This window comes from Quercus lobata, chromosome 2 (genome assembly GCF_001633185.2).
Source record: "Quercus lobata isolate SW786 chromosome 2, ValleyOak3.0 Primary Assembly, whole genome shotgun sequence".
Lineage (NCBI taxonomy): Eukaryota > Viridiplantae > Streptophyta > Magnoliopsida > Fagales > Fagaceae > Quercus > Quercus lobata.
The window spans coordinates 64,727,917-64,754,405 of record NC_044905.1 but is presented as its reverse complement, the minus strand read 5'-3'; the positions used below and the strand labels follow the sequence as shown (position 1 = coordinate 64,754,405).

Sequence of the window (26,489 nt, the reverse complement as noted above, 5' to 3'; positions counted from 1 at the left end):
AAAAAATAAAATAAAATAAAATCTTAGGATGTTAAGGTCATTGCGTTGGAGGTCTTTGGTGGTTGTTGTGGGAGGTGAAATTTTTTAATTTATGATATTGGGTTTTAAAAAGTAGTGATTGTGTGTGGTGATTCTATTTCATTGTTTAGTGAAATGCTGATGTGTCATGTTACTATTGGAGGGTGTAAGAAATGGGTGTTTGTACTAGGTCTAGATTGAATGTATTCTTAATTATGGATAAGTCTTTCAATGTTTTTTATTTGAGTGAATAGTGATTGAGCTTGTGGGATTATATTTTAATTTACTTATTATTTGTCTATAGGTACATGTTCTATTTGTATATGGTAAAAGTTGTTAGGTCTATGTTTTAATGTTGTCAAATGGGCCAAATTGTGTGTTTAGTTGTGAGTTTTGATGTGTCTTAAAATGGTAATTGAAGATTAAGGTGCGGTTTGGATTCACGTTTTGCGCATTCATGTTTTGTGTTTTCCTTTTTTTATTTATTTATTTATTTATTTTTTTAGCCGCAGTTGTTGACTTTTCTTCAATGTACCGTGCACATTTTAGCAACACAAGTGGGTCCCATGCACTGTTCACGGGACCCACAAACTTCACTTTTTAACAACTTTTTAATTAAAAATGGGTTCCACGGCACTATTTACACATTTAAAAATTATTTTGCTACGGTACTTTCAATTTTCAGTTTTCAGCAAAATAAATTGTATTCAAACAGATCCTAAGTTGAAGACATAAAGGATACTTAAGAACAACTCAAGAAAAGTGAAATTTCAATGACCTCGACTTCATGCCTAACTCCATCTTGATTGCACTTGACTCTAGCCTCGATTTTACCCAATCAATTAAAGCTCAAAAGTGAAGTTTTTATTTCCTCTTACTCTAGTGAATTAGCAAAAATAAAAAATGCAAAAAGTCCAATAACTAGTTCGTTTCAAGCCTAATTTGAGCTCTACTTGTTGGGATATAAAAGGGACATTATAAGTCAAGCCTAGAGATGATCTTAAAAAGCTCTATTTGTAGAATAGGGTTGTGTTAAGTTTTTCTTAAATTCATCGTATCGAAAAGTTTCAATCAAATTTGAAGATTAGTTGATGAAAAAGTTGAAGCTATAGCTCCAACCACAAACTTGCTATCATGAAGAAAACATTCAAAAGGTTCTTGAATTCAATTAGAAGTTTTAGTTGTGATCATGAGTGCGTCATCCATGGAGGCACTTCATATAGTTAAGAAGTCCAGAGATTCTAGTGTAGTGAAAAGTTTTCTCTATAAGCTTTCTATATGTAGTAGAGTCTAGGAAAATGTTTTTCCTAAAATTGTAAAAATTTCCCTTGCTATAGTAAATTTGTTTCACTGGAATGTTTTAATTTTCTCCGGTAGTTTTTATTTTGGGACAGTTTCCATTGGAAAGGTTCCCCCAGTGGTTTTATTTTCCCTTCTCTCAAATCTTGTTAGGGGGGCTTGTTGTACAGGACAATTCGATGGTGGCTGGTTCCCATCTTGTATCCTTATCTTTATTTATACATGTGGCATTTTCTATCCCAAAAAAAGAAAAAGATTAATGCATATATGCCTGCCATCGTTTCATTGAGGAATTTACCTGAACTAATGTGCAATGAATTAATAAGACTAGTGGCAAGGAATAAGTTTCTTTTTACAATAAATGAATTTATTGTAAAATCTGATGCATAAAAGCTAAGTTCATAAACCCAAAATCTCCAAATTCTTGCACATTTTGGTATGAAATCTGCCCACCAAATGTCCTAGCAACTTGTTAAAAATACATTCTTTTATTTATTGTCTTTTCAATCCTGTTCCTGCATCAAAATCCCAAGTAGGCCCTCAGAAGAACGCATCAAACTGGAAGAACCACTTTGTTTCCGGTCTTTGAAAGAAGAATCTTCCCATCTAGCTCAATTAGCCCTCTTTCTCAGTGTAAGCCATGATCACTGGTACGGGGCTTTACAATATATTTGCGGCCGTTGTGCCCTTATATTTTGCTGTGCTATTAGGTTTTGCCTCGGTTAAGTGGTGGAAAATATTCACACCGGAGCAATGCACAGGCATCAACCGCGTTGTGGCGTTGTTTGCGGTTCCATTACTTTGTTTCCACATTGTTGCCACCAACAACCCTTATATCATGAACTTTCGGTTCATCGCTGGAGACTCTCTTCAAAAAGTGGTCATTCTTGCAGCTCTCTTTCTATGGCAAGCTTTGAGCAAAAAGGGCAGCATTGAATGGACCACCACCATGTACTCACTCTCCACCCTCCCTAACAATCTCTTCATAGGAATACCTCTCATGACAGCCATGTACGGAGAGATCACTAGAAGTCTTATGGTCCAGGTTGTGGTTCTTCAGGCTCTTGTTTGGTGTAATATCTTGCTCTGCTTGTTTGAGATCAGAGCTGCAAAGGTCCTCATTGCTGAGCAGTTTCCTGAGACTGCAGGTTCCATCGCCTCCTTCAAGGTTGAGTCCGACCTTATTTCGCTCAGTGGTCAAGACCCAATAGAGGCGGAGACTGAGATCAGTGACGACGGAAAGCTTCACGTGGTTTTGAGACGATCTTCGATTAATAGGTCCGTTGGAATGTATTCCCGTTCCAGCGTGGGTTCCCTTACCCAAAAACCGCAAGCATCAAACCCAGTCAATAGTGTAGAGATTTACTCAGTACAATCTACTCCACAAGAACCCTACCGTTCAATCTCAAGAAATTCAAGCTTTAGCCAAACAGATGGGAATTTTCTGCACCCTATGTTTGGATACATGGAGTCAAGTCCAAAACATGGTTACACAAGGACCCGTGATCGATTTTCACCTTACGCATCACCAGATCATCTGATGCTTTTAGGGTCTACGCCTAGCAGTAATTATCGAAAGATGAAACATAGTTTCAGTGTTGGTCGTGGTGGTGAAGTTCCTAATAACAAGCAGGGGCTTCACATGTTTGTTTGGAGCACTAGTTCTTCACCAGTTTCTGATGTGCATAACAATGGCAGACATGCTTTCAGCACTACTAGTACTGCTCTTAAACATGATTCCACTACGCCAGGAGGTGAACTACCTTTTCTTTGTGATTTTTGTGAAATTAATATTGCTTTCGGACGTTGATTATATCAAATGATCAAAGTTCTTTACTTCATGATCACATATCAAAGAGGAGTTTATCATCGATAATCAATTGAAACCTTTGAGGTATATATATGAGCTATCTGCAGGGAAAATCACCAGGGATAGGGAGCTTGATCTAGAGGAAGAGGCTAACTTCAAGGCAAGTAGGTTTCACAGGAAACAACTTCAGATGCCGCCCACAAGTGTCATAACTAGGCTTGTATTCATCATGGTTTGGAGGAAGCTTATAAGAAACCCTAGTACCTACGCAAGTGTTTTGGGTCTTATATGGTCCTTAATAGCATTCAGGTATTTAAGAAAATTTCAAATTAATGATTATCACACACCAATTATTGCATACTTACTGTATACACACTACCATAAATTAATACTATTAGATAATTTAGATTTATAGTTGTTCTTACATGTTTATGAAATTCTTTGCTGTCTATTTTGCGCATTTTTCGTTTTTTAAATAACCAATGACAATGAATACTTCATTACAATATATATATATATATATATATATATATATTTATATCTTTCCACTTCCAAATTCTTATATTTGTTCCACAGAATTATAGTTTTCGGTTTTGATTTAGGCAGTAGGCACCATATATTACAGCTCGATAATAAATATAGCTTTTTTTTTTCAAAAAGGAAAAAAAAAAAAAATATATATATATATATAGCTTTGTTTTAGAGAAATAATTCATTTATTGCAAATCATTGCCGATACAATAAAATTAAATAATTGTGCTGGCTTCTGCTTATAGACTCTCAAGGCTGAGCATATACACTGTTCTCTCCAGCTAAGTTGTCATAGAGCATGTCAAATTTAATCCATTACAAGAAATATATCCGTTTGATGCACGGGTTAGTTCAATTTATATATCCTAGCTAGGAATTTACAAGTAGCATGGTTAATTTTTTTTTTTTTTTTTAAATGTTAAATCATATGACCAAAGTCTAACATCAACACTTTCTCAAAAAAAGAAAAACTCTAACATCAACGGTTCTCAAAAAAAAAGTCTAACATCAACGACAAATTTTCCGTCAAAACAGAAGACTATTAAAAAAAAAAATTAAAGGTTAAAATAATTTAAAATAAATATTGAAATTTCCTTTAAAATTTAAAATTTTTTAGTAATAAAAATATAATTCAAATAATAATTTAAACTTATTGGAATTTTAGTAATAGAGTTTCATCCATAACAAAATTAATTAGTCTATTAGTTTTAGATTGGCATGGCCTGTTGTTTAATTTGGATGTAAAATTATATGTAAACTAAAGAAGGATTTTTCTATAATGTTATTGAAAATTTACAATAAAAAGATAGTATTTCAAGTTACATGGTAAAAGCAAGTAGGATTTTATCAAAATAATAATAATAATATTGCATAAACTTTTACTAATTGAGTTTTAACAGGAGTACTTTAATAATAAATCTCCTTTGATTTTTTATATTATAAGGAAAGATAATATGAAAAAGAAAAAAGATATAAACAGGCATTACAAAAAACGCGTTTTTAAGCCGCGTTTTTTAGTGATACACTTGGGGACAAACATAGCTTATAAAATCCAACTTTTATTACAATATATGATTAAATTTCTTAACTCTCTTGCATTTTTAGGTGTCACATTAAATTGCCAACAATCATAGATGGATCCATAACAATGATATCGAGCGCAGGCATGGGAATGGCTCAATTCAGTTTAGGTACCCTTTTGCAACTAATGCTTCACATTGCATACTGTTTCCTTTTTTTCTTTTTTCTTCTTTTTCTTTTTTCCTTCCTTTTTTTTTTCCTTACTTTATTTTATTTTACAATTAAAAAAAGAAAAAGAAATGTCCAAACTTAAACTTTACACCATATTTTTTATTAGGTCTTAGATTTATAATTTTGTCAATTAATAAAGTCTTAAATTTATTATGAAATTATTTCAATTTGAAGTTTTTGTCAATATTTTTTATTCATTTTCATTATTATGGGCAATAATAAAGCAAAGAAAAGCAGGAAATTATTAATTAAACTTTACATTTCACTTAATTAAAACTTATTCATAAATCAATTTCCCAGCTATTGAAAGAGAGGGTAGAAAGAGAAAACCTCATTTGGTGCCCATTTGGTTGAGGTGATTTGGGGAAGGATGGAAAATGGGAGAGAAAAATATATAGGGGAGAAAATGGTAGTTTTGGTTGTTTGGTTGGAAGGGAAAAGTGATGATTTTGGCGGGGCTCGAGTGTTTTTTCTGTTAACTCACTAAAAATCAATCTCCCCAATTTGGGGAGAAAATAGAAGAGGAAATGGGGTAGATGGGAAATGACTCATTTACCTCTTTTTGTGTTTGTTTGTTTGGGTTTTTTTTATATTTTATTTTATTTTTTTAAATTACTTTTTATAAGCTATTAAAAATTTTGATTTATATAACAGGAGTATAAGAGTAAATTTATATAAACTACATTTTCTTATGTCTCATTTTTCTTCTCAACCAAATAAGGAGTCTCCTTCTCTCAACTTTTCCACGCTCCCAAATAAACATACATGAGGAGAAACTAATTATTTTTTATCCCCCACTTTTTTTCCTCGGACTATTTCTATCCCCCACTTTTTTATCCCCTAACCATATACTTAGTTAGAGTAAGAAAGCGATTTCCAGGGTTTTCCTTTTTGTTTTCCTGCTTCATTAATCATTAATGCCCTCAATAAAGAATGTGCTTATGGGATTCAAATTTAAATAGTTTCATAAATTTGTAACTTTAATCGACAAAGATAAGATCTAATCTAAGGAATAAAATCTAAACCTTTTTATGTCAATTCTTTTTTTTCAAGTAATGAACCAATTATATATTAATTGCTTTACCAGGTCTATTCATGGCTTTACAGCCAAAGTTCATTGCTAGTGGAAAACCCATGGCAGCGTTTACAATGGTTGTTAGGTTCTTGATCGGCCCTGGAGTAACTGCGGCAACCTCTTTAGCTGTTGGTCTTCGTGGAGTTCTTTTGCAAAGTGTAATTGTTCAGGTACACCAACTAAAATTGAAAGGATTCTCAAAAAAAAAAAAAAAAAACTAAACTAAAATTGAAAGCGCGCATTCTCTGATATCGATATTAATTAATTAATTCAGTTAATATATGAACAAATAAACTCCGCAAAACCTCGACATTAATTAAACCTTCCATTCCACAATATTTCATTTAATTCTTTTAAAATTATGCTGTAGCATTGTTTATATCCAAAATTATGTTTAGACTTCTTTAGTTTATAACATTACTTCCCAAATGGAGGGATGTTTGAGCACTCGCATTAGTGCTTGTATAATAAAAAATAATATCGCACTTTAGCCAACCCAAGCCCAAAAATCACCCACTTCAAACAATACAAAATTGTATAAAAATATATGGTTGCTATATTAACCATGTAGATATATGGTATTATAGTTTTTTATTCTTTCTTTATGTATTTTGAGAATAAAGGAAAATAGTAGATAGTGATTTTTTTTTTTTTTTTTTTGAGAGAGAAAGATAATGGTTGTTGTGTATGAAGAAAGAAAAAAAATTAAAAAATAGAAAAAATTGATATTTTAAAACTAGATAATCTTAATATGAGGTGTACACCTCATATTAAGATTATCTAGTTTTAAAATATCAATTTTTTTAAAAAGTGAGTATGTAAAATAAATAAATAAAGTAAATTTTTATACTAAAATAGCCAAAAATATTTGTATGAGCTAATGCGAATACTGATATGCTAGCTCTTTAAGAGAAACTCTTGAAAATACCTGATGTGTTATAGTTACATAAAAAACTCTAAGAATAACTAACTTGCTATTTTCAACCTTTACCTCTTGTCACAGGCTGCTCTTCCCTTGGCAACTCTTCCCTTTGTGTATGCTAAGGAGTACGATGTTCATCCAGACATAATTAGCACTACGTAAGTTTTTTTTTTTTTGGATTTTTCTTAGTTAAGATTTAGAAGAAAATCTTATATAAGAAAATATGTTGGTATAGATTAATGAATTAGAATGATAATAATAACCATAAGTTAATCCTGGCGTTACAATTTTTGCAGGGTTATTTTTGGATTGATCCTTGCCGTACCCGTTACAATTATTTACTATGTACTTCTTGGGCTTTGAGTTCTGGTTAAATGTAAATCCAAGTTAGGCTGAGGAGGATGGACACCATCTGATTTGATTTCTCATTGTTGGACTCTACGTATTTAATTACTTTTGCTATCTTACCCAGTTATATGAATCAAAAAGTCTGTTACTACACAAATTTTCACTGACTTTTTCACATAATTCTTTTTTGTGTGTGTGTGTGTGTGTGTGTGTGTGTGTGGTAAATACGACTAAGAGGGTAAGTGAAATTTTCTATGACAATTTTGGTGTTTGTAGAATTACTAGGTAGATAGTAGTCATTGGCAAAGTTAAGATTTTTCTCAGTGAGGTGAACTCTAACTAAATATATAAAAGAAATATATATATATATATACATCGAATTAATATTGGTTTTTATTCATATTTCAAATCAATTATTCATTATAATTTTCCTGGATTAGTTTATGTTTTCTTGAATGTGTTGTATGATAAACCTTAACACTTTCTAATAATATAAGTTCATTTTTAGGGGGTAACCTAATATGGAAAATGAATTTTGAATCAAAAGTGTTGAGACTTCAATAATACTTCCAAGGGTACGATTGATAATAACTTGGTCTTGGTGAGTTCAAAGTCAAATCCAGAGGGAAATGTATTGATTGAAGATCTAAAAGAAAAAATAAATTAAAACTATACAAATTAATTGAAGATATATTATGATATATTTAAGAAAAACAAATCAAATTGAGGAAAAAGAAAATATCATTGATGGGGTAAGAAATCGCCAAACATTGGGCCTGACGACCTCGGACTCATGGGCCAGTATTAAACATGGGCCGAGGACTTAGCATCATTTAAAATATTTGTATACACGTTTGGGATCCGAGGAAACCCTAGGAAAATCAGGACATTCACATAAAAGAGAATTCTAGAAAATCCGCCCTACAAGGAAATACTTGTCCATCACGCCTAGGATTGTTAGAAGTAGAGTCTCATATGGAAAGGACTTGGACTCCAAGAAGGAAAAGCCGACTCTCCACTACTATAAAAAGCCCTGATACCCTCGCGAACAAAGGTACGCATAATTTACCCTCTCTAGCACTCTAGAGTTGTAAGAAGAATTCTAACTTGACCTTCGGAGAGTGTTTGGCCGGCACCACACCGGTGCTCTCAAAAGGTTTTCTTTCGATTGTTCTTGTTGTGCAGGTTCGCTTTGAGTCGTGAGTACGGTGTGACTTATTGGTGATATTTTCGGCATCATCAATCATAAAAAATAAATGTATTAGGATTACACAACATGCATGTCAAATAGTAATTTTAACAATTATGTTTTATAATTTAGTCAAATGATTTAACAATAAGATCACACAAGGATTAATGTACCTATTGGCTCAACTATTTTCCAACAAAAACGTTCAAGATTCAAGTCCACACTTTCCCAACTATCAAATAATATAATTGCTATTAATTGGAAGGGTTTGGTTAATGGGTGCCTTTAATACATATGTTTATGGACTATTATAGGAAAGTTTTGATACCACTTCTATGAAAAATATAAAAAGAGGTAAAAAAGAATTAATTACTTTTTTATTTTTCCATAAAGTATTTTAAAAAATATTTCCTAAACCAATACCTTAATGGCATCCACCATTCAAGTATAAAAACATAGTTTTTTATGATACGACATACAAAATGTACTATACATATTATTGAAAAAGTATTGTATTGATTATGGTCTTTAATTGTAAGATATATAAATGTGTATCGTATGAATCATATGCATTGAACGATACATAGATATATGAATTTAAATTGGACTTTTTTCTTAAAAATTATGTTTTAAATTAAGTTGAACAAGTTGTTGGACTTGTTTAACAAAAAATTATTTGGTGACTTGATTGAGCCCAATAAAATAACATGTACATGAGGTCTTTCTTATTTCCTTCTCTCTCATACAAACTTTTGACCACACTTAACACTTAACTTTCACACTTATGAATTTTTTTTATATTATGAACAAAGTATTAAATGATAATATGATTATCAAAAAAAATATATATTATTAAATGATAATATAATTAGATTTTTGTTATTAATAATATAAGTCCAAGAAACTTGAATGCCATAAAGAAATATAAAATACAAAAAGTGATAATAAACTTTGGAGATGACTAAGAAAATTGATTAGAAGAAAATGTCAATGATGATATGATTTTTTTTCAAATGGCATCAATAATTATAACATTAACTTGGACTAAAGATGAAGTTGATTAGGAAAGATGTAAATATAATGAGAAAGACAATATTATTTTATCTTAAATGTTATGTATCATCACTTTTGAGTTTGACAAATTTGACCATGGATTGTATAAATATATTAAAATTTGATTTATTTAGTTAACTTTGTTAAATATTATGTACAATTTTTTTTTGGTTGAGAATTGTACAATTGATAACTTAATTAGTCATTAGTTGAATATGTTTAAAACATATAATAAATATGCATTTTATATTTACATATGTATAATTTTTTATAATTTATAGGGGAAATTGCATTTTACTCACCTGTGGTTTGGCTCGTTTTAACAATGCCCACCCGTGGTTTAAAAGTTGTCAATTAACCCACCTGAGGTAGCCTCCGTTAAACCCCCGTTACCCACCTCTGTCCTTTTTGTTAAAAAATCCCCTTTACTATATAAGCCAAAATTAGAACCCAAATAGAACCCTAAAAGAAAGAACAAGCTCTCTCCCTCTCTCTACCTTAGAATTCCTAAAAATCCCCAAACCCATAATCCCTTTCTCTCTTCACTTAGATTGCCAAAGTGAAATTTGTTAACTAAATTATAACAAACATTGATTTTTATCTTAAGTATTAGAGAGGTAGAGAAAAATATATTCTCTAGATCTGCTCAGTTGGCCACATGGGGCCTATATTTCTCATACATCTTTTGTGGTATTAGGAAAATTTTGATAAGGACATTCTCTTTATTCGCAGGTGGAATGTTTTATTTTTGGATTATATCTCCTAAGTTTAGAGTACATTAACCAAAAACCCAAATTAATGAGGCTTGAAAATTTTATAAACTGCATTAGTAGGACTTATTTATTATTAAATTTTTTTAATCAACTGCATTAGTAGGACTAGTTTATCGTGATAAGAGCAACAATACTGCATTACAGTGGCGTTTCTATTCTAGCACATCTAGCACCCGAGAGGGATGATGACGTGTTTTGGTCCAGAGACTTAAGATGATTTCTAAATGATGTCATGTCGTAGTATGTAACAGCTTTCAATCATTTTTGCATGAGTATCTTGCATGCTGATTATAATAAAACTATATGTTAGGACAAAGTTTAGTTATAAAATTAGTTATAACTTAAGGTTACAACCTTACTCAATAAAATAAATATTATTACATATTTTGAAAATCTAATCGTTGAATTGCATGTTTTTTATGCTCTTAATACACATATCAAATTTCGTGTCAATTGGATATTATTTACTATATGATCTATAAGCTTATATATTATGCATAATTTTAAATTACAAAAGTTTGCATATTGAGTAAGATTGTAGGTTAAGGTGACAACCAATTTTGTAATTAAATTTTGTCTTTGTAATAAAACCATGCATTAATCATTTGTTTGTTAGGGAGTTTGTTAGAGTGGTCAATTTATTATTAGAGCCCAACGGCTAATTATTTATTATCTTCTCTCCCTTGCCTCTCTCTCTCTCTCTCTCTCTCTCTCTCTCTCTGATGTGTGTCTTTAAAAATAATGATCTTGTACATAATTGATTAGGTAGTAATTATTGTTTTATTTGCACTTCATTCAATGAGAAATTTACTCCACTATTTTTTTTTTATATTATAAAATTAACCTAAAAACCCAAATTTTAATGAGGCTCAAAATTAAGTACCGTATTGCGGTGCCGTTTCTATTCTATCACATTAAGTACCCAAGAGGGACAACAGCGTATCATGGTCTAGAGACTTAGAGATGGTTTCTAAATGATGTCGTTTCTTAGTAACAACTTTCAATCATTTTCGCACGAGCTATCTTGCATGCTGATTATAATGAAGCCACATGTTAATGTTAATCATTTGTTGTTAAAGAATTTGTTAGAGTGGTTAATTTATTGTCAGAGCCCAACGGTAGTTAGTTAATTATAATCCTCTCTCTCTCTCTCTCTCTCTCTCTCTCTCTAAAAGAATAGATCTTCTACATATTGATTGAGTAGTAATGACATTTTTCTTTACAGTTCTTTCACTGAGAAATTATCTCCACTTTTTCAAAAAATTTTACATTATATTAGGGCTTTGATTAGTGGCTCCTCTTCTTGAAATGCTAGTACCACCACACCATCATTAACCGCTATTTCCCAAAACACCATAACTCCCTAATAATCACAACAACAATTATTGCTTCTCTCAAACATGTCAAATCTTATATCCATCAATCTCAATTAAAGTAACTACGTTGCATGGAAGAATCAAATTGTCACAATTCTTAATGCTTATTCATTGATTGATCACATTTATAGTTCAATTTCTTGTCCAAATCATATTGATGAGCATGAAAATCTAACAGCTGCTATGAATCCATATTATCAAACTTGGAGAATCAGAGATAAGGCTCCCCTCTCTTTGATAAATTCAACATTGACATCACAAGTTTTCTCTTTGGTTGTTGCAATTAACAATGCCCTAGAAGCTTAAAACACACAGTAATAGGGGTTCACTTTTACATCATGAGAAAAAAATTTCAATCTTATGCTAGAGCTGTAGAGTATTAAAATGTGTGTTTGGCACCATTTTTCTAAAACAGTGTTTTGAGAATAGAAAATACATATATGGTGTTTGGCATGAGGATGCATTTTTAAGAAAAAGTTAAACTTTGTGTGGGGTCCACTTTTTCAAAATATGGTAAAATACTATTTTGGTCCCTAAATTTTACTAAAAATTTGTGTTAGGTTCTAAAGACTTAGGTATTTATGTATTTAGAACTCTAATGTGTATTGTTGGCAAACCATGATCAAAACAATGTGTTTAGAAGTCTTTTAGTCTTGCTCAAAGTTGTATATTTTATGTAAAGTTGGAATCGAGCTAATGCAGAAGTTATTATGCATTTCGGCCTGGCTCGATCGATCGAAGCTTAGGCTCAATCGATCGAATCTCGGGCAGAGTGCGTTTTTCTGTAGATTTCCAACTCAGCTCTAGTTGTTTAAAACGTTTAGGGTTTTCTAATTTGTCCTAAGTATAAAAGGCAAACCCTAGTCACGTTTTAGTGTTGCTCATTTTGTTGTTTGTGTAAATCTCTTATGAGATCTAGAGGAGCTTTCCTTTACACAAACTTAGGGTTTTCAATGAGGAGATTTTATCTACACCTTAATGATCAACTCGGTTGCTGCCATTGAAGCTTAAAGAAAACACAAGCGGGTGTGCTTGTATCTGGTGGTGAATCCAAGAAAGAAGGAGTTCATGGATTCGGAGTTTGCACATGGTCGTGTCAGTAAGTTCTACTGGTGGGTAGCAATAAGAAGTCGAGTGTGGGGGCTTGTAAGTCTTATTGTATGAACTTCAATTCTTTCAAGATAGTGGATTCAAGTTTACCTTGAGGATAGCTAGGTCAAATCCTCCCCAGATTTTTACCGGTTTGGTTTCCTGGGTGATCATAACTGTGTGTTATTTATCTTTCCGCTGCTTTACATGATATGATCTTTATGATTGTGATAACCTAGATTTGTTAAATTGGACTAAGTAACAACTTAGCTAATTACCTAGGTTAATTCAATTGTGTTTTAAGGGGTCTAAAAACTATCAATTTGTTTTTCATCTCTAAACTTTAAGAAGTTCATTTTTCGTCCTTAATCTATTGAAAAGTTCATATTTCATCCATAAACTACTAAAAATGTTTTATTTTTGTCCTTAAACTTTACTAAAAGTTTTTTTTACATCCTTAAACTATTGAAAAAAAATTCTTTTTTCATCCTTATTTTTGTCCTTGTTGATGCCCACTTTTGAAAAAATGGTCAATGGTAGAAGAAGCCCAACAATATGAAAAAGATTAGGAGAGAATATAGTAAAGTAAAGACTAGCAGGCTAGAATGGTAGGAATAATGGTCAACAAGTCCACAAAATATAATAAGTGGCCAGGAAGAAGCAAATGGGCCGAGGAAAGCCCAAGGAATGAAGATAGTATACCCATGGGAATAGTAGGAGGTAGAAAAGAAGTAAATGGGTCGGAGAAGCCCAAGAAATGAATTAGAAAATTCATCTGGCAGGCATAAAGGCCAATAATCCTGAAAGGTAATAAGAGGTAAGGATGTGGTAATTGGGCCAAGGAAGTCTAAAGAATTTAGCAAAAAACTCATGGGAGTAAAAGAGGAATGAAATGGGCTGAGGAAGCCCAAGGGACGGAATAAGCTGGCCCAGCAGGAATGCTGACCAGCAAAGCCCAAAAGAAGAAAGAATGTAATAAATTAAGGCGAAAAGTACATTTTAGCCCTTACATTTTCAGGCGATTCCCATTTTAGTCCCTAAATTTTATTTTTACCGCTTTTAGTCCCTATCATAAAAACGCTTTCCGTTTTGGTCCCTGCCGTTACTCATTTAACAGAAATATACTACGTGGCAAACGATCCAACAGTAAATGCTGACATGTCTATTAAAATAATATTAAAAAATGCCACGTCAGCAATTTAATTTTTGAAAAAAACCACATCATATAAAAATAATATAAAAATTTCTAACCTAATTATTTTTTAAAAAAAGAAAAGAAATTAGTTAAATTATTTTTTTTTCCTTTTTTTTGGAAGAACATGAAGAACGTGTTCTTCATTTTTCTTCCCCAACTAAGCTTGCTAGAAAATTAAAAATTAAAAATTTACTTTTCTTTTCTTGCATTTTCTTAGCAACCAAAACCATAAAATCACTCAGATTTACAAAATAAAAAGATATGCCCATAAAAATTTACAAAATACAAACATTCAACAAGATTTTCTTATGCTTTGAAACCAAACACAAAAAACACAAAACTCAAACCCAGATTTTCGGCCTCCATGCACAACCAAACCCAGCGAAGCCTGAATAAGATCTTAGAGAAAGCCTAACGAAACCCGGCACGACCACCACCACATCGAACAGAACCCAGCCACCACCAAAACCCGGCAACCAACGAAACCCAACTACCAAAAAGACCATCACGAAATCCAGCCACCAAACAGACCCAGTAAGCACCGAAACCCACCACCAAATGGATCCAGTAAACACCCAAAAAAACCCACCACCAAAGCCTGCCACTAATTCAACCCCACAACCAAAACGCCACCACTAAAACCCAGAAAACACCGAAAAAACCCACCACCAAAGCCGGCCACCGATTCAACTCCACAACCGAAACCTACCACCAAAATGCCACCACTAAAACCCAGCAAACACCCAAAAAAACCCACCACCAAAGCCGGCCACCGATTCAACTCCACAACCGAAACCCACCACTAAAACGCCACCACTAAAACCCAGAAAACACCGAAAAAAACCCACCACCAAAGCCGGCCATCGATTCAACTCCACAACCGAAACTCACCACTGAAATGCCACCACTAAAACCCAGCAAACATCGAAAAAAACCCACCACCAAAGCCGGCCACCGATTCAACTCCACAACCGAAACCCACCACCGAAACGCCACCACTAAAACCCAGCAACCACCGATTCGATCCAACCAAAACTTAGTCAAATGAGAAGAGATAGATGAGCGAAACATGCTGTGAATAAAGAAAGAGGAATGGGAAATGTAGAAGAGAGATATAGAGGGAGAGATGGAGAACTGTTAGTAGAGAAAGAGGAATGGGAAACATCTCCTGAAATGTTCTTCATGTTCTTCCAAAAAAAAGGAAAAAAATTTAATTTAACTAATTTCTTTTCTTTTTTTTTAAATAATTAGGTTAGAAATTTTTATATTATTTTTATATGATGTGGTTTTTTTCAAAAATTAAATTGCTGACGTCGCATTTTTTAATATTATTTTTATCTGACGTGGCTTTTTTTAATATTATTTTGATAGACACATCAGTATTTACTGTTGGACCGTTTGCCACGTAGGATATTTCTATTAAATGAGTAACAACAGGGACCAAAACGGAAAGCGTTTTTATGATAGGGACTAAAAGCGGTAAAAATAAAATTTAGGGACTAAAATGAGAATCGCTTGAAAATGTAGGGACTAAAATGTGCTTTTCGCCATAAATTAACAAGCAGGAGTTTTAGCCTATATAGCCAGAGGTAACAACGAAGTAAAAGGATAAGTGATATCATTGCAGGAGCAATGTAGTGACATGGCAGGAGCACCAGCTAGCCTATGAGCACAAGGAAGAATGGAACATGGGCCAAGCAAGGGGGAGAGAGCCTGTACCCAAGTAATGCCCAGTCCAAGGAGGAGATGGGATGCAGAGAACGAAAGCCCAAAGGCCAATGTGTCTTTCACGTTGCAAGAGTTAAACAGATACAAAAATGTACAACAGAATCAGATAAACCCAGAGGCAATGGCAAACGCGTGAAGGCCAAAAAAGCAATGGACTTAGATAGAAGTGGAGCATGCACACAAAGCTCAGGGCACCACCTACCTATACCCAGCCAATACAGGAGAGGTGGGCCATGGATCAAAGGTATGAGAGGGTGTGGTCTGGCGGTGGGGAGAAGGAGGGAGCCTATTTTGGGATTCCTGCTTAAACACTTTTGGGAAAAATGTTCTGTTGGGATGACATCTCACCCAAAAGAAGTAAACATGAGCTAGAATCACTAGATGCATGCCATAGAAGTAGGTAAGGGACATGTTTAACCCTTATCCGGATGAGAGTGTTAAGAGAGGTAAGAGACAAAACCAAAAAAAAAAATTTGTCTGGGAATGAAGCGTGGTGCAACCTATGTAGTGTAATGGTAATGGCTGAGTAGCCGACAGACCAGTGGATAGTCTTGGAAGGACACCCACAATGAGCCAAAAGTGGTTAAGGGATAAAAATGCTAAATCTTGTCATGATAGGCAGTATAAAAGGCCATAGGCGTGAATAGTGAAAGGGGGGAATGGCAAACAAAAGAAAGAAATGTAGAAAGAAAAGAAAGCAAAGTAAACAAAGAAATAAAAAAGAAAGGAAAGATACATAAATCCCAGAAAAAGAAATATTAGTGATAGGAGCAAAAACATGCATCAATAGACTATCTATTTCTCTCCCTCTCAATAAACCCATTCTCTGATAAACTAAGAATTTAAGTTTAAGCCATCTAGGTCATTTTTCCAAAGTGTGTACGACAAGATTTTCCTTTGAGGTTACCCACATTGGAGATCGGTCCCTTTTTGGGCTTGTGTCTACTAAAGAGCTAAGTCCATTCCTTCGGTAGATGAATCCTGTTTCTTTGTTTTGGTTGATCAATGACTAATTTGTTATCTTATTGCTAAACTTTTGGCTGTGACCTTGTTATTTGTAATTGTATTGATTTATCCTCCATTGCTGTGTTATTCATGTATTATTGTTATTAATAGAAATGTTTTAGTTATCTTGCTGCATCTGTTTCCTACTATAATATCTGTAATAGTCTTTCCTGCTGTGAGCACGTGGTACATTCCAAGATCCTCCCAGGACGCGTCTGTATTGCGATGGTCCAACTTGCGCACAAGATGGCCTAAGGTGTATTTCAATTAGGCCAGTCCCAACTCTTCTACCTCAGAATCACGGGCCTTAGTATAGCAGGGGAAATTAACCCAAAACACAAAAAAAAAAAAAAAAAAAAAAAAAGGCCCACCATAGTCCCTATACTATTCAAAAAACTCTTTACAAAGTTTAGGGATAAAAAAAGAACTTTTTAAAATTTAGGAATGAAAAACAAACTTTTAATATAATTTAGGGACCAAAATAGTATTTTACCCTTCAAAATATTTACCATAATTCCACTAAGATCTGTTTTAAGAGTTGTTAAAATATTTACCATAATATTTTAACACTATATTTTGGAAACCATATTCAAAAACTCATTCTAATCACATGATTTAAAAGTGGGACTCACCATTTTTTAGGTTTTAAAAAACAAAGCAAAATTTGTTTCAAGTTCTGATACCTAATAGAAACTTAGTAAATGGGAGAGAGAGATCCACTAGGGCAAAAATAAGAATACATAACGTTGAACATAATAAAATAAAAAATTGAAATATATTGTTCCAATTGTTCTTTTGGAAGTTTTCTGAAAAGTTAATCATAAGTTCCTTAGTTTAATATTGGTTGGAATGTATGAGATATGAATATATAAAATATGGCAAATTACAACATACCCACTTGTGGTTTGACCGAAATTTAAGTTGCTTACTTGTTATTTGAAATTTGACACTTTATCCACTTAAGATTAGCTCAGTTAGAGTTCTGTAACCCACATCTGTTAAAAATAAGGTTAAATATGTAATTTTGTTCTACTTTTATGTCATTCTCTTCATAAAACATAAAACACATAAAAAAACAAGACAAAACAAGATCAAAAGATGGGGGGGGGGGGTTTATACTTAAGTTATCTGTTTTTAAAATACTCTTTTTTCGTCATGTGGTTTCTTCCAGGGAGGATTTACTAATGCTACAATAATCCAGCTGTGTGGAGAGATAAAGCAACTCTTCAAAGAGGTGAGCTCATTGTCACAGTGAGTGATTCTAGAGGTTTATGAAAAGTCTTTTCTCCAACCTCACTGTCAAAATCCATCATATCAAAGTTTGTTGTCAATGCCACTGGCATTTAGAATTGTATTGTTATGATGTTTATAGCTTCTTATTTGATATGATTAGCTTCTGTATAGTTTCATGTTTGTTTGAAAAAATTGAGCATATATTCCTTCCTTTTGGGTTATATTGGTTTGAAATTGACAGTTTCAATGAGTATGTATTAAATATCAATACAATATGATTTGCTTCTTTGTTAATTGCAGGCCATCCACATTTGCACAAGTTGTGAAACTTAGGAGGTTAGCAAGTGGATGTTGAAATATAATTATTTGTTAGGAGGCATACAGCTTAGGTGCGAAAATAACATCAAGTGCTGAGTTTTGATTGTTTATTATGAAGGAATTGACTTGCTGATTCGATCAAGCTTATTAGAGAGGATCTTATTTTCATTAGTAACTTTAGACTAAAGTATGACTTTATCTCCCCTTTGTTTTGGTGGGTTTTGTGTGCATTTATTTGTTTGTTTTTTAATTTGGAGTGGAAGGCTTGGCAGTGAACGTATAGTGCTTGTAGAAAGATTCATCTCCAACATAAGGAAAGAAATTCTTTTGGCTGGAGCTTTGAAGAATGGAATGTGGGAGAGAAGAGATTATCATGGTTCTTAATTTTTACAAAGCCCTCCCTTTTTTGTCTTATTTTGTCTTGTTTTTGTATGTGCTTTTTTGTTTTTATTGTGTGTTGAGAAGAGAGAGACTTAAAAGTTAGCAAAATCACATATTTAGTCCTATTTTTAAAAGAGGTGGGTAACATAACTTTAACTGCCTTAGGTAGGTAAAGTGTCAAATTTTAAATTATAGGTGGGTAAGTTGTAATTGGTTTTATAAAAAAATGAAGGTAAATCATGCTTTAGCAATTGGTACGGAATAATTTTGAGCACTTTTTGACTTTTGTTCACTTTAGACTCTAGAAGATGCTATATTTTTCCTTGCATCATCAGTATTGGGAATTTGAGACTTTGTCTATTTTGATAAATATGATAAAATTTCATTTTATGACATTTATTCTATGATATGGTTCTATAATGACTGGTAAAACATGGAGATCTACATCGGTGGTTTATATTATGTAATTCCCATCTTCCCAAATCCTTCTCTCTCTCTCTCTCTCTCTCTCTCTCTCATATAATGGTTCTTGGTTGGAGCCCATTGCCATCGAAAAGTGATGCCAAAGGTGAAAGGTCCCCAAATTGCACTGCCAGGTCATTGACTAAAATGGAAAAAAGAAACCTCTTCTCTTATCATCTTTGAGATTAAATTATGAAGAGAATGCATTCAATTTGGGCCTGGTGTAAACCCCTCATTTTTTACTCTCCAATAACAACATGCAATCAACATTTTATTAAACAATGAAATAGACCTACCACATACAATCACCACTTCTTAAAACCCAATTTCATAAATAAATTAATTAAAAGAAAGAAAACTACATGATGAAAATTTTTAGTTCCCACAAGACTAAAGAACCAAGAGTTTCCAACCTCCAACCACCTTAGATATCCCTAGCACTTCTTTTTACGGCAATCTCAACGGTCTCTAGCAATTCCTCACTGCCTCTAATTCCTCTTCCTTGTCAGACTAATAGCACTGCACTCTACCACTGAGTCTGTAGGCAACTTGGATGAGTCACCACCTCTCCTCTCCAACTTGGACTATGCCATTGAGTCTGATTCTGAGTTCTCCTTCACCTTCATCTCAAATGATCAAATAAATTACTCCCTGATGACGCCAAAAAATCAACAATAAGCTACATGGTTCTCATGTGCACGAAACAACACATGCACAACACGAAAAGAGAAGACTTCACAGAGAGCACCGGTGTGGTGCCAGCCAAGTACCCTCCGAAGGTCAAGTTAGAATTTCTCACAACTCTAGAGTGCCAACGCGGGTAAATTATGCGTACCTTGGTTAATGAGGGTATTGGAGCTTTTATAGTAGTAGAGGGTTGACATCTTTTCCTTGGTTTAGAAGTCCTTTCCTTATAGAAATCCTCATGATCATATTTTACGGAACCTTTTCCTTGTAGGAGTCTTTCTAAATGTGAGACGCAATATATTTCCTTATATACCTATGCGTGGAGGCCAAGTTATATCAGATCCGTCAGTCCTGTGTATGCCCTTCAGCTTGATGTTGTCAGCCTTTTATCTTTGCTTCAAGTTGACACCGTTAGCTTGGAGCGGTAGACTCCAAATATATATTACCGAATACAAGGCCGATGGATTTGTATAGAACATTGCTCTATGCCTCTATATCAGTAAGTACATTTATATTTTTGCTGCCCCCTACTCCATATCTCTGTCAGTCTAAGCTGATGGGTTATGGAGTTGAACTTTATTAATTAGTTTTCTTTTTCTTAGGAGAGAGGGAGAATCAATTATGGGCTATTCCTCAAGCAGCCTTTACTTAATGCTTGGACGCGTGGCACAATCCAATTGGCTTTGCCTCTGGACGTCACTTCGTCTTCCGTGCCTATCATTCCCTATATATACCTCGCCTTTCCCTTCATTTTCCTCTATTTTACTACTATTGACTGTCAGAGTGAACCCGTCACTTAAGAAATCTTCACCCACATCCTCTGCTTTAACTCAAACCATCATCTTCTAGGAATCTGTTAGCTTTACTTTGGCAAGTTACTCTTGCTTTTATTACTTTCTGTTTTCTATGTATTTTTTAGAAAGGCCGTCGAATTAGGTTCTTAAAATGCCTCTGTCGCTTGTAGGTAGTAAGATGTCTAGAGAAGCCACGAGTGAACAGTCGTCAGTCCACGATGGAGCGGGCTACGACGAGGTCTTCCCGTCAGGTCACGAGCCTGAGAAGGGCTTCTCCTGGTTGTCAGAGAGGGAAACATCAGCCCAACCTTCTAATGAGGAATTGGAGAGTTATAGAGGGGAAGACGAAGGAGTGATGAGTAGTGAGGAAGATGAGAGAGTGATGAGCAATGAGGAAGATGAGAGGGAAGAGAGAGAGTGATGGGGACAACAATGACGGTGACGAGGATAATAGTGACGAGGAGGCTTTAGATAGCACCCCGAGAGCCCCTAGAGATAACCGTCCTTTCATTCTCCCCAGGATATGGACCGTCAATGACTTTTTGCCGACGATGTCAGACAAAGTCTTTAAAACCTTATGAGACCGTTACTAGATACCGGACGATATCCCAATCCGTCTCCTTAGGAAATTTGAGAAGTACTACTCGGGGAAGACTACGGATGTTAGCATGTATGATGCCATGTTTGCAGCAGGGTTGAGGCTGCCGCTAACAGCGCTTCACCGTCAGCTGGCTAATTTTTTAGGCTTGTCCGTCAGCCAAATCGCCCCTAATGCTTGGAGGATATTCATTGGGGCTGAGATTTTGTGAGATCGTTTGAGTGGTGGGAACCGTCAATTAACAATTGACAAGTTCTTTTGGTGCTATCGACCTCAACATATAGTCTCGTCTTCATGGGATATACCACTTCGTGGTGAGGAAAAAAGGGCTAAAGTTGGTATCTGACATACCTGACTCCAATAGAAATTGGAAGGGTAGATACTTTTTTTGTAAAAGGGATGAACTGGGTGTGTTATCAGGAAGAATGGAAGACGATGCCCCATGGTTACTTTGACAACACTTGGGCTTTTGTCAAAGATTCAGGTTAACCCCATCTGCTCTTTTTCCTTTGTTTGTTTATTACAAACTTCTAACATCGTCTGCTTTCCTAATTTTCAGCTAGCATCCGTCCCCATATTACAGAGGAGCAGGAAGATTTCATCCGTTGGGTAACAGAGATCCCTTTGGATTAGAGAAAGTGTCGAGATCTCATTACACTCGACATTTTACACCTTTACTATGGAGGTTCGGAGCCAACACCAATTGCTCGTCAGTTAAACGCTTATTCTCGTTGACGTAAGTATCCCTTAATTTCCCGTCATCTTTGTATGCGTTTTCCTTTAGGTCGTCACTTGTGCATACTTGTCTTTTGCTCTTGTAGAAATGGAAGCAGCCAGACAGAGGGTGAGAGCAGCTGTTGCTTGTAAGAAAGAAGAAGAAAAAACTAAGGTGGAGGAGTCATCGTCGGCCCCTAAGGCCATTGGTAAGGGGGCGGCCAAGAGGAAGGCTGACGAGAAGGACGAGCGCCAGTCCAAAAAGGCATCCGTAACTTCGGGAGAGAAGCTTCCTAAAAAGCCGTTGCCACCAAAGCACGAGGCTGGTAAGGGGTTGATGACGACGCCCAGCCCCGTCACTCAAGATTCTGAGCGTCGCCTTCTTACCCACAAGGATTATGTTGTCGAGATGCTTGAGTCCATTATCAAAGACAAAGATGCAAATCCTTGTGTTGGTCAGGCGATTAGTGAACTAGGGGATTCAGGCCTCTATGACCTTGCTCAGGTAAGTATCTTTCATTCTTTCTTTTACTTATCCATTTCATACTAACCAACTGACAGCTGTTCTATCTCTTAGGCACTGGTTCGTATGAAGGCTTTACAGGTCAAGGGTGTTGCCAATGAAGGGGTGATTGCCCGTCAAGAAAAGCGTATTAAGAACCTAACCGACGGGCAAGATCAGTATAAGGACACCCTCTGTACTCTTAACAAGGAGGTGAAGGAGTTGAAAGAGAAATTGGAAGAAGAGGGTCGTCAGAGGAAAAAAGATCAGGAAGCTAAAGAGACGGCGGAGAAGGAGTTGACGGCTATACTGGGCCAAGTGGAGACGGCCAAGGCTGACGCTGTAAAAGAGTTTAAGGATTCGCTGGCATTCATTGATTCCTGAATATTATGGTGTGGGGTTTGAGGATTGCCTCAAATAGGTTAAATCCAATTACCCTCACCTGGATTTGGCGAAGGTTTCAATGGATGAGCCATTGCCAACAACTCTTGCAGGCAACGCCATTCCTGAAGGTGCTGACGGCGCCACTGAATCAAAGCAGGATACTCAAGATAACAGTGTCATCCTTGCTCAACCTACCGTGAATCCTCCCGTCATTCCTCTGGCTCCGTCGACCAATCCCCCTGTTGCTGACGACCCTTCATCTCAAGATGCCCCAGATCAGACTAAGGGCAACAGGACCCCACAAGACCTCCCGACCTCATGAACTTAGGGTTTTTCTTTTGTAAAATTTATCTAATTTCTGGACAATGTTTTATGCCCTTTTGTTTATTTTTGGGCCCTGTTTGTAAAAACGTCATCTTATATATCCGTCGCTTTAAGCATATATGTGTTGCTCTTTATCTATATGCTCGTTCCTCGTGCTTGTATGATATGTTTTCATAAGTTAGAGACGAACCCGTTTGTCTGATAGGCTCGTCCACTTAAGGATGTTTACTTTGTAGACTTAATTTCTTGGCTTTTTACTGAGCCCATTAGTTTAGTTAGATCCGTCTACCTTATAACCTCGTCCACTTTTATGGACTCATCTAACTTTTAGGATTGGCTAACAAACTTGTCTACTTTTGTGGACTTTATTATTAAGCTCGTCCGCTTTATGGTAATTTTATGAAGTCGTCAGCCTCAAATGACCTTGTCCACCTTATCAAGTAATGGATTTACCCACTTTGTGGACCAATGAACCCGTCCACTTTATGGACTTTGGTTTGTCCCTTTTGTGGACTTACTATTGAATTTATTCGCTTTATGGACATAATAAACTCGTCCATTTATAATATTTCATTTTTCTGGGATGAAGTCATCCACTTTATGGACTTTAATAAATTCGTCTTTTTTAATGATAACGATTGTTTACTTTTGTATTAAACTCGTCTACTTTGTGGAGTCGTCCATTTTATGGACTTTAATAATGACTTTGTTTACTTAGTAGTAAACTCGTCTACTTTATAGGGTTGTCCACTTTATGGACTCAATAATGACTTTGTTTACTTAGTAGTAAACTCATCCACTTTGTGGGGTCGTCACTTTATGGACTTGATAATACTTTGTTTACTTAGTAGTAAACTCGTCCACTTTGTGGAGTCATCCACTTTATGGACTTGATAATAACTTTGTTTACTTAGTAGTAAACTCGTCCACTTATGGACTTGGTAGTAAACTTATCCACTTTATGGACTTAGTTGCAAACTTGTCTGCTTTATGGACTTGATAATATATTGTAAAAAAAACACATTAAGTCATATCTGAATGAAAAATCCTCTTATTATGATAAACCGTGCATTCGTAGAAAAAGTAGTTCTTAAAAAGAAGAAAATCTGCCCTTTGGGCTTAAAAAAGAGTTATTGTAGCAAAACCTAAAGTAAAATAGAAAGACTGAGGAGTATAGCTAAATTTAACTAAGGTATACTAAAAATAATGGGGTACTGCCCTTCACACTATCCTTTTTACTGGTAGTACTTCCGTAGATGCTCGGCGTTCCATGGGTGGTGTAGTTTCCATTCGTCCATTGTCTCTAGGTGGTAGGTGTCTTTCCTCTGCCATGACGTGAGTTGGTAGGGTCCTTTCCAATTGGGGTCGAGCTTTCCTTGGGTAGGGTCTCTAGCAGCGCCCATGATCTTCCTTAAAATGAGATCTCCGACCTGAAAGTCTCTATGTCGGACCCAAGAGTTCTAGTGCTTAACCATGCGGTCCTGGTACCGTGCGAGTCTTTGTTCTGCTGTTGCCCTGACTTCGTCAACTAGATCAAGCTGTAGACATATAGCCTCATTGTTTTTTCTTTCATCATGGTTATCTACCCTGTAGCTTGTGAGTCCGACCTCAGCTGGAATGACTGCTTCGCTTTTGTACGTTTGCCGAAATGGTGTTTCTCCTGTGAGCGTCCTCGCCGTTGTCCTATACGCCTATAGTATGCTTGTCAACTCTTCAGGCCATATACCCTTTGCTCCCCCGAGCCGAGTCTTGATAATTTTAAGTAAGGATCAGTTTGTGACTTCAACTTGTCCATTCGCTTGAGGGTGGGCAGGGGAGGAGTAGTGATTTCTGATCCCTAACTGCGAGCAAAAATCTTGGAACGAGTCATTGTCGAATTTTTTCCCGTTGTCTGAGACTAAGACTTTAGGGATCCCAAACCTGCATATGATGGACTTCCAGACGAAGTTTCTCACGTTCCTCTTCATAATGGTGGCTAAAACTTCAGCTTCCACCCATTTCGTGAAGTAGTCGATGCCTATTATCAGGAACTTCAACTGTCGCACCGTTATTGGGAACGACCCCATGATGTCTAACCCCCACTAAGCGAACGACCATGGGGCTGTCATAGGGGTCAACTCTTTGGACGACTATCGGATGATGTTGCTGAATCTTTGGCATTTGTCGCAGGTTTTGACATAAGTCTGAGCATCTTTTTGCATGGTGGGCTAGTAGTATCCTGCTCGAATCAGCTTGTGTGCTAACAATTGTGACCCTGAGTGGTTTCCGCAGATCCCTTCGTGGACTTCTCTCATAACATAATCTGCTTCTTCGGGTCCCAAACACCTGAGGTATGGGTGGGAGAAGCCTCTCTTATATAAGATGTCCTTCATCAAGATGAATCGCACTGCTTGGACCTTCAGCTTTCTTGCAGCCTCCCTCTCGACTGTTAAGACGCCATTTTTCAAGTAAGAGATCAATGGCGTGGTCCAATTGCTTTCGGAACCTATCTCCTGCACATTGATGGTATCTATTAGTGGAGAAAGCTAAACAAAAGAGAGTATGTTATCAAGGGTAGTCATATGTTCGGCTGAAGCTGCTTTGGCAAGGCGATCGGCTTGCTTGTTCTCTCCTCTGGGGATCTGGATAATTTTGGCCTTCAGCTCGTCTACCCTTCTCCTTACTTGATCCAGATATCTCTTCATTCTTTCGCCTTTGCACTTATAATCCCCGTTTACTTGGTTAGTGACGACCTGAAAGTTGCAGTAAAGAACCACTCTTGTGGCTCTTGCTGCTTTGGCGAGATCAAGCCCCACCACTAAAGTTTCGTACTCTGCTTCATTGTTGGTGGTAGGGAAGTCGAAGTGAACCATACATTCGATCAAGTCTCCTTTAAGAGAGAGAAGTACGACACCTACACCCCCGGCCTACCTGTTGGACGACCCATCTGTATGTATACTCCACTGCAGATATTCATCTGCCCTCTTGTCTTCCCCATTGGTGAACTCTACTATGAAGTCAGCGACGACCTGCCCTTTGATGGCGGTGTGTGGGCGGTATTGAATGTCAAACCCACTCAACTCTATTGCCCATAGCGCTAACCGACCAGCAGCTTCAGGGTTCCTCATTGCCTGCCGTAAGGGTTTGTCGATTAGGATGATTACCGTGTGGGCTTGGAAGTACGGCTTGAGTTTACGAGCTACTGTAACTAAGGCAAAGGCGAGCTTTTCCATGGGTGGATACCTCTCCTCTGCACCACGAAATGCCCGGCTGGCATAGTACACAAGCTTTTGAACCTTGTCTTCTTCTTTGACCAAGGCCGTGTTGATGGCTGCCAGGGAGACAGCCAAATACAGGAAGAGCTCTTCCCCCAATTGTGAAGGACTTAACAGCGGCAGGGAAGAGAGGTAGGCCTTTAGCTCCTCAAATGCTTGCTGACACTCGGCAGTCC

The 26,489-nt window shown here is 35.9% G+C and overlaps 1 protein-coding gene across 1 annotated transcript; it reads left to right on the top strand.

Moving 5' to 3' along the window:
• The first annotated feature begins 1,957 nt into the window (after positions 1–1,957).
• On the top strand, positions 1,958–7,269 carry LOC115968367 (auxin efflux carrier component 2-like). The gene is made up of 6 exons (XM_031087755.1): positions 1,958–3,071; positions 3,235–3,436; positions 4,763–4,848; positions 5,997–6,154; positions 6,988–7,064; positions 7,203–7,269. The coding sequence occupies exons 1-6, from the start codon at positions 1,958–1,960 to the stop codon at positions 7,267–7,269; spliced, it is 1,704 nt and encodes a 567-aa protein (XP_030943615.1).
• Positions 7,270–26,489: the final 19,220 nt, after the last annotated feature.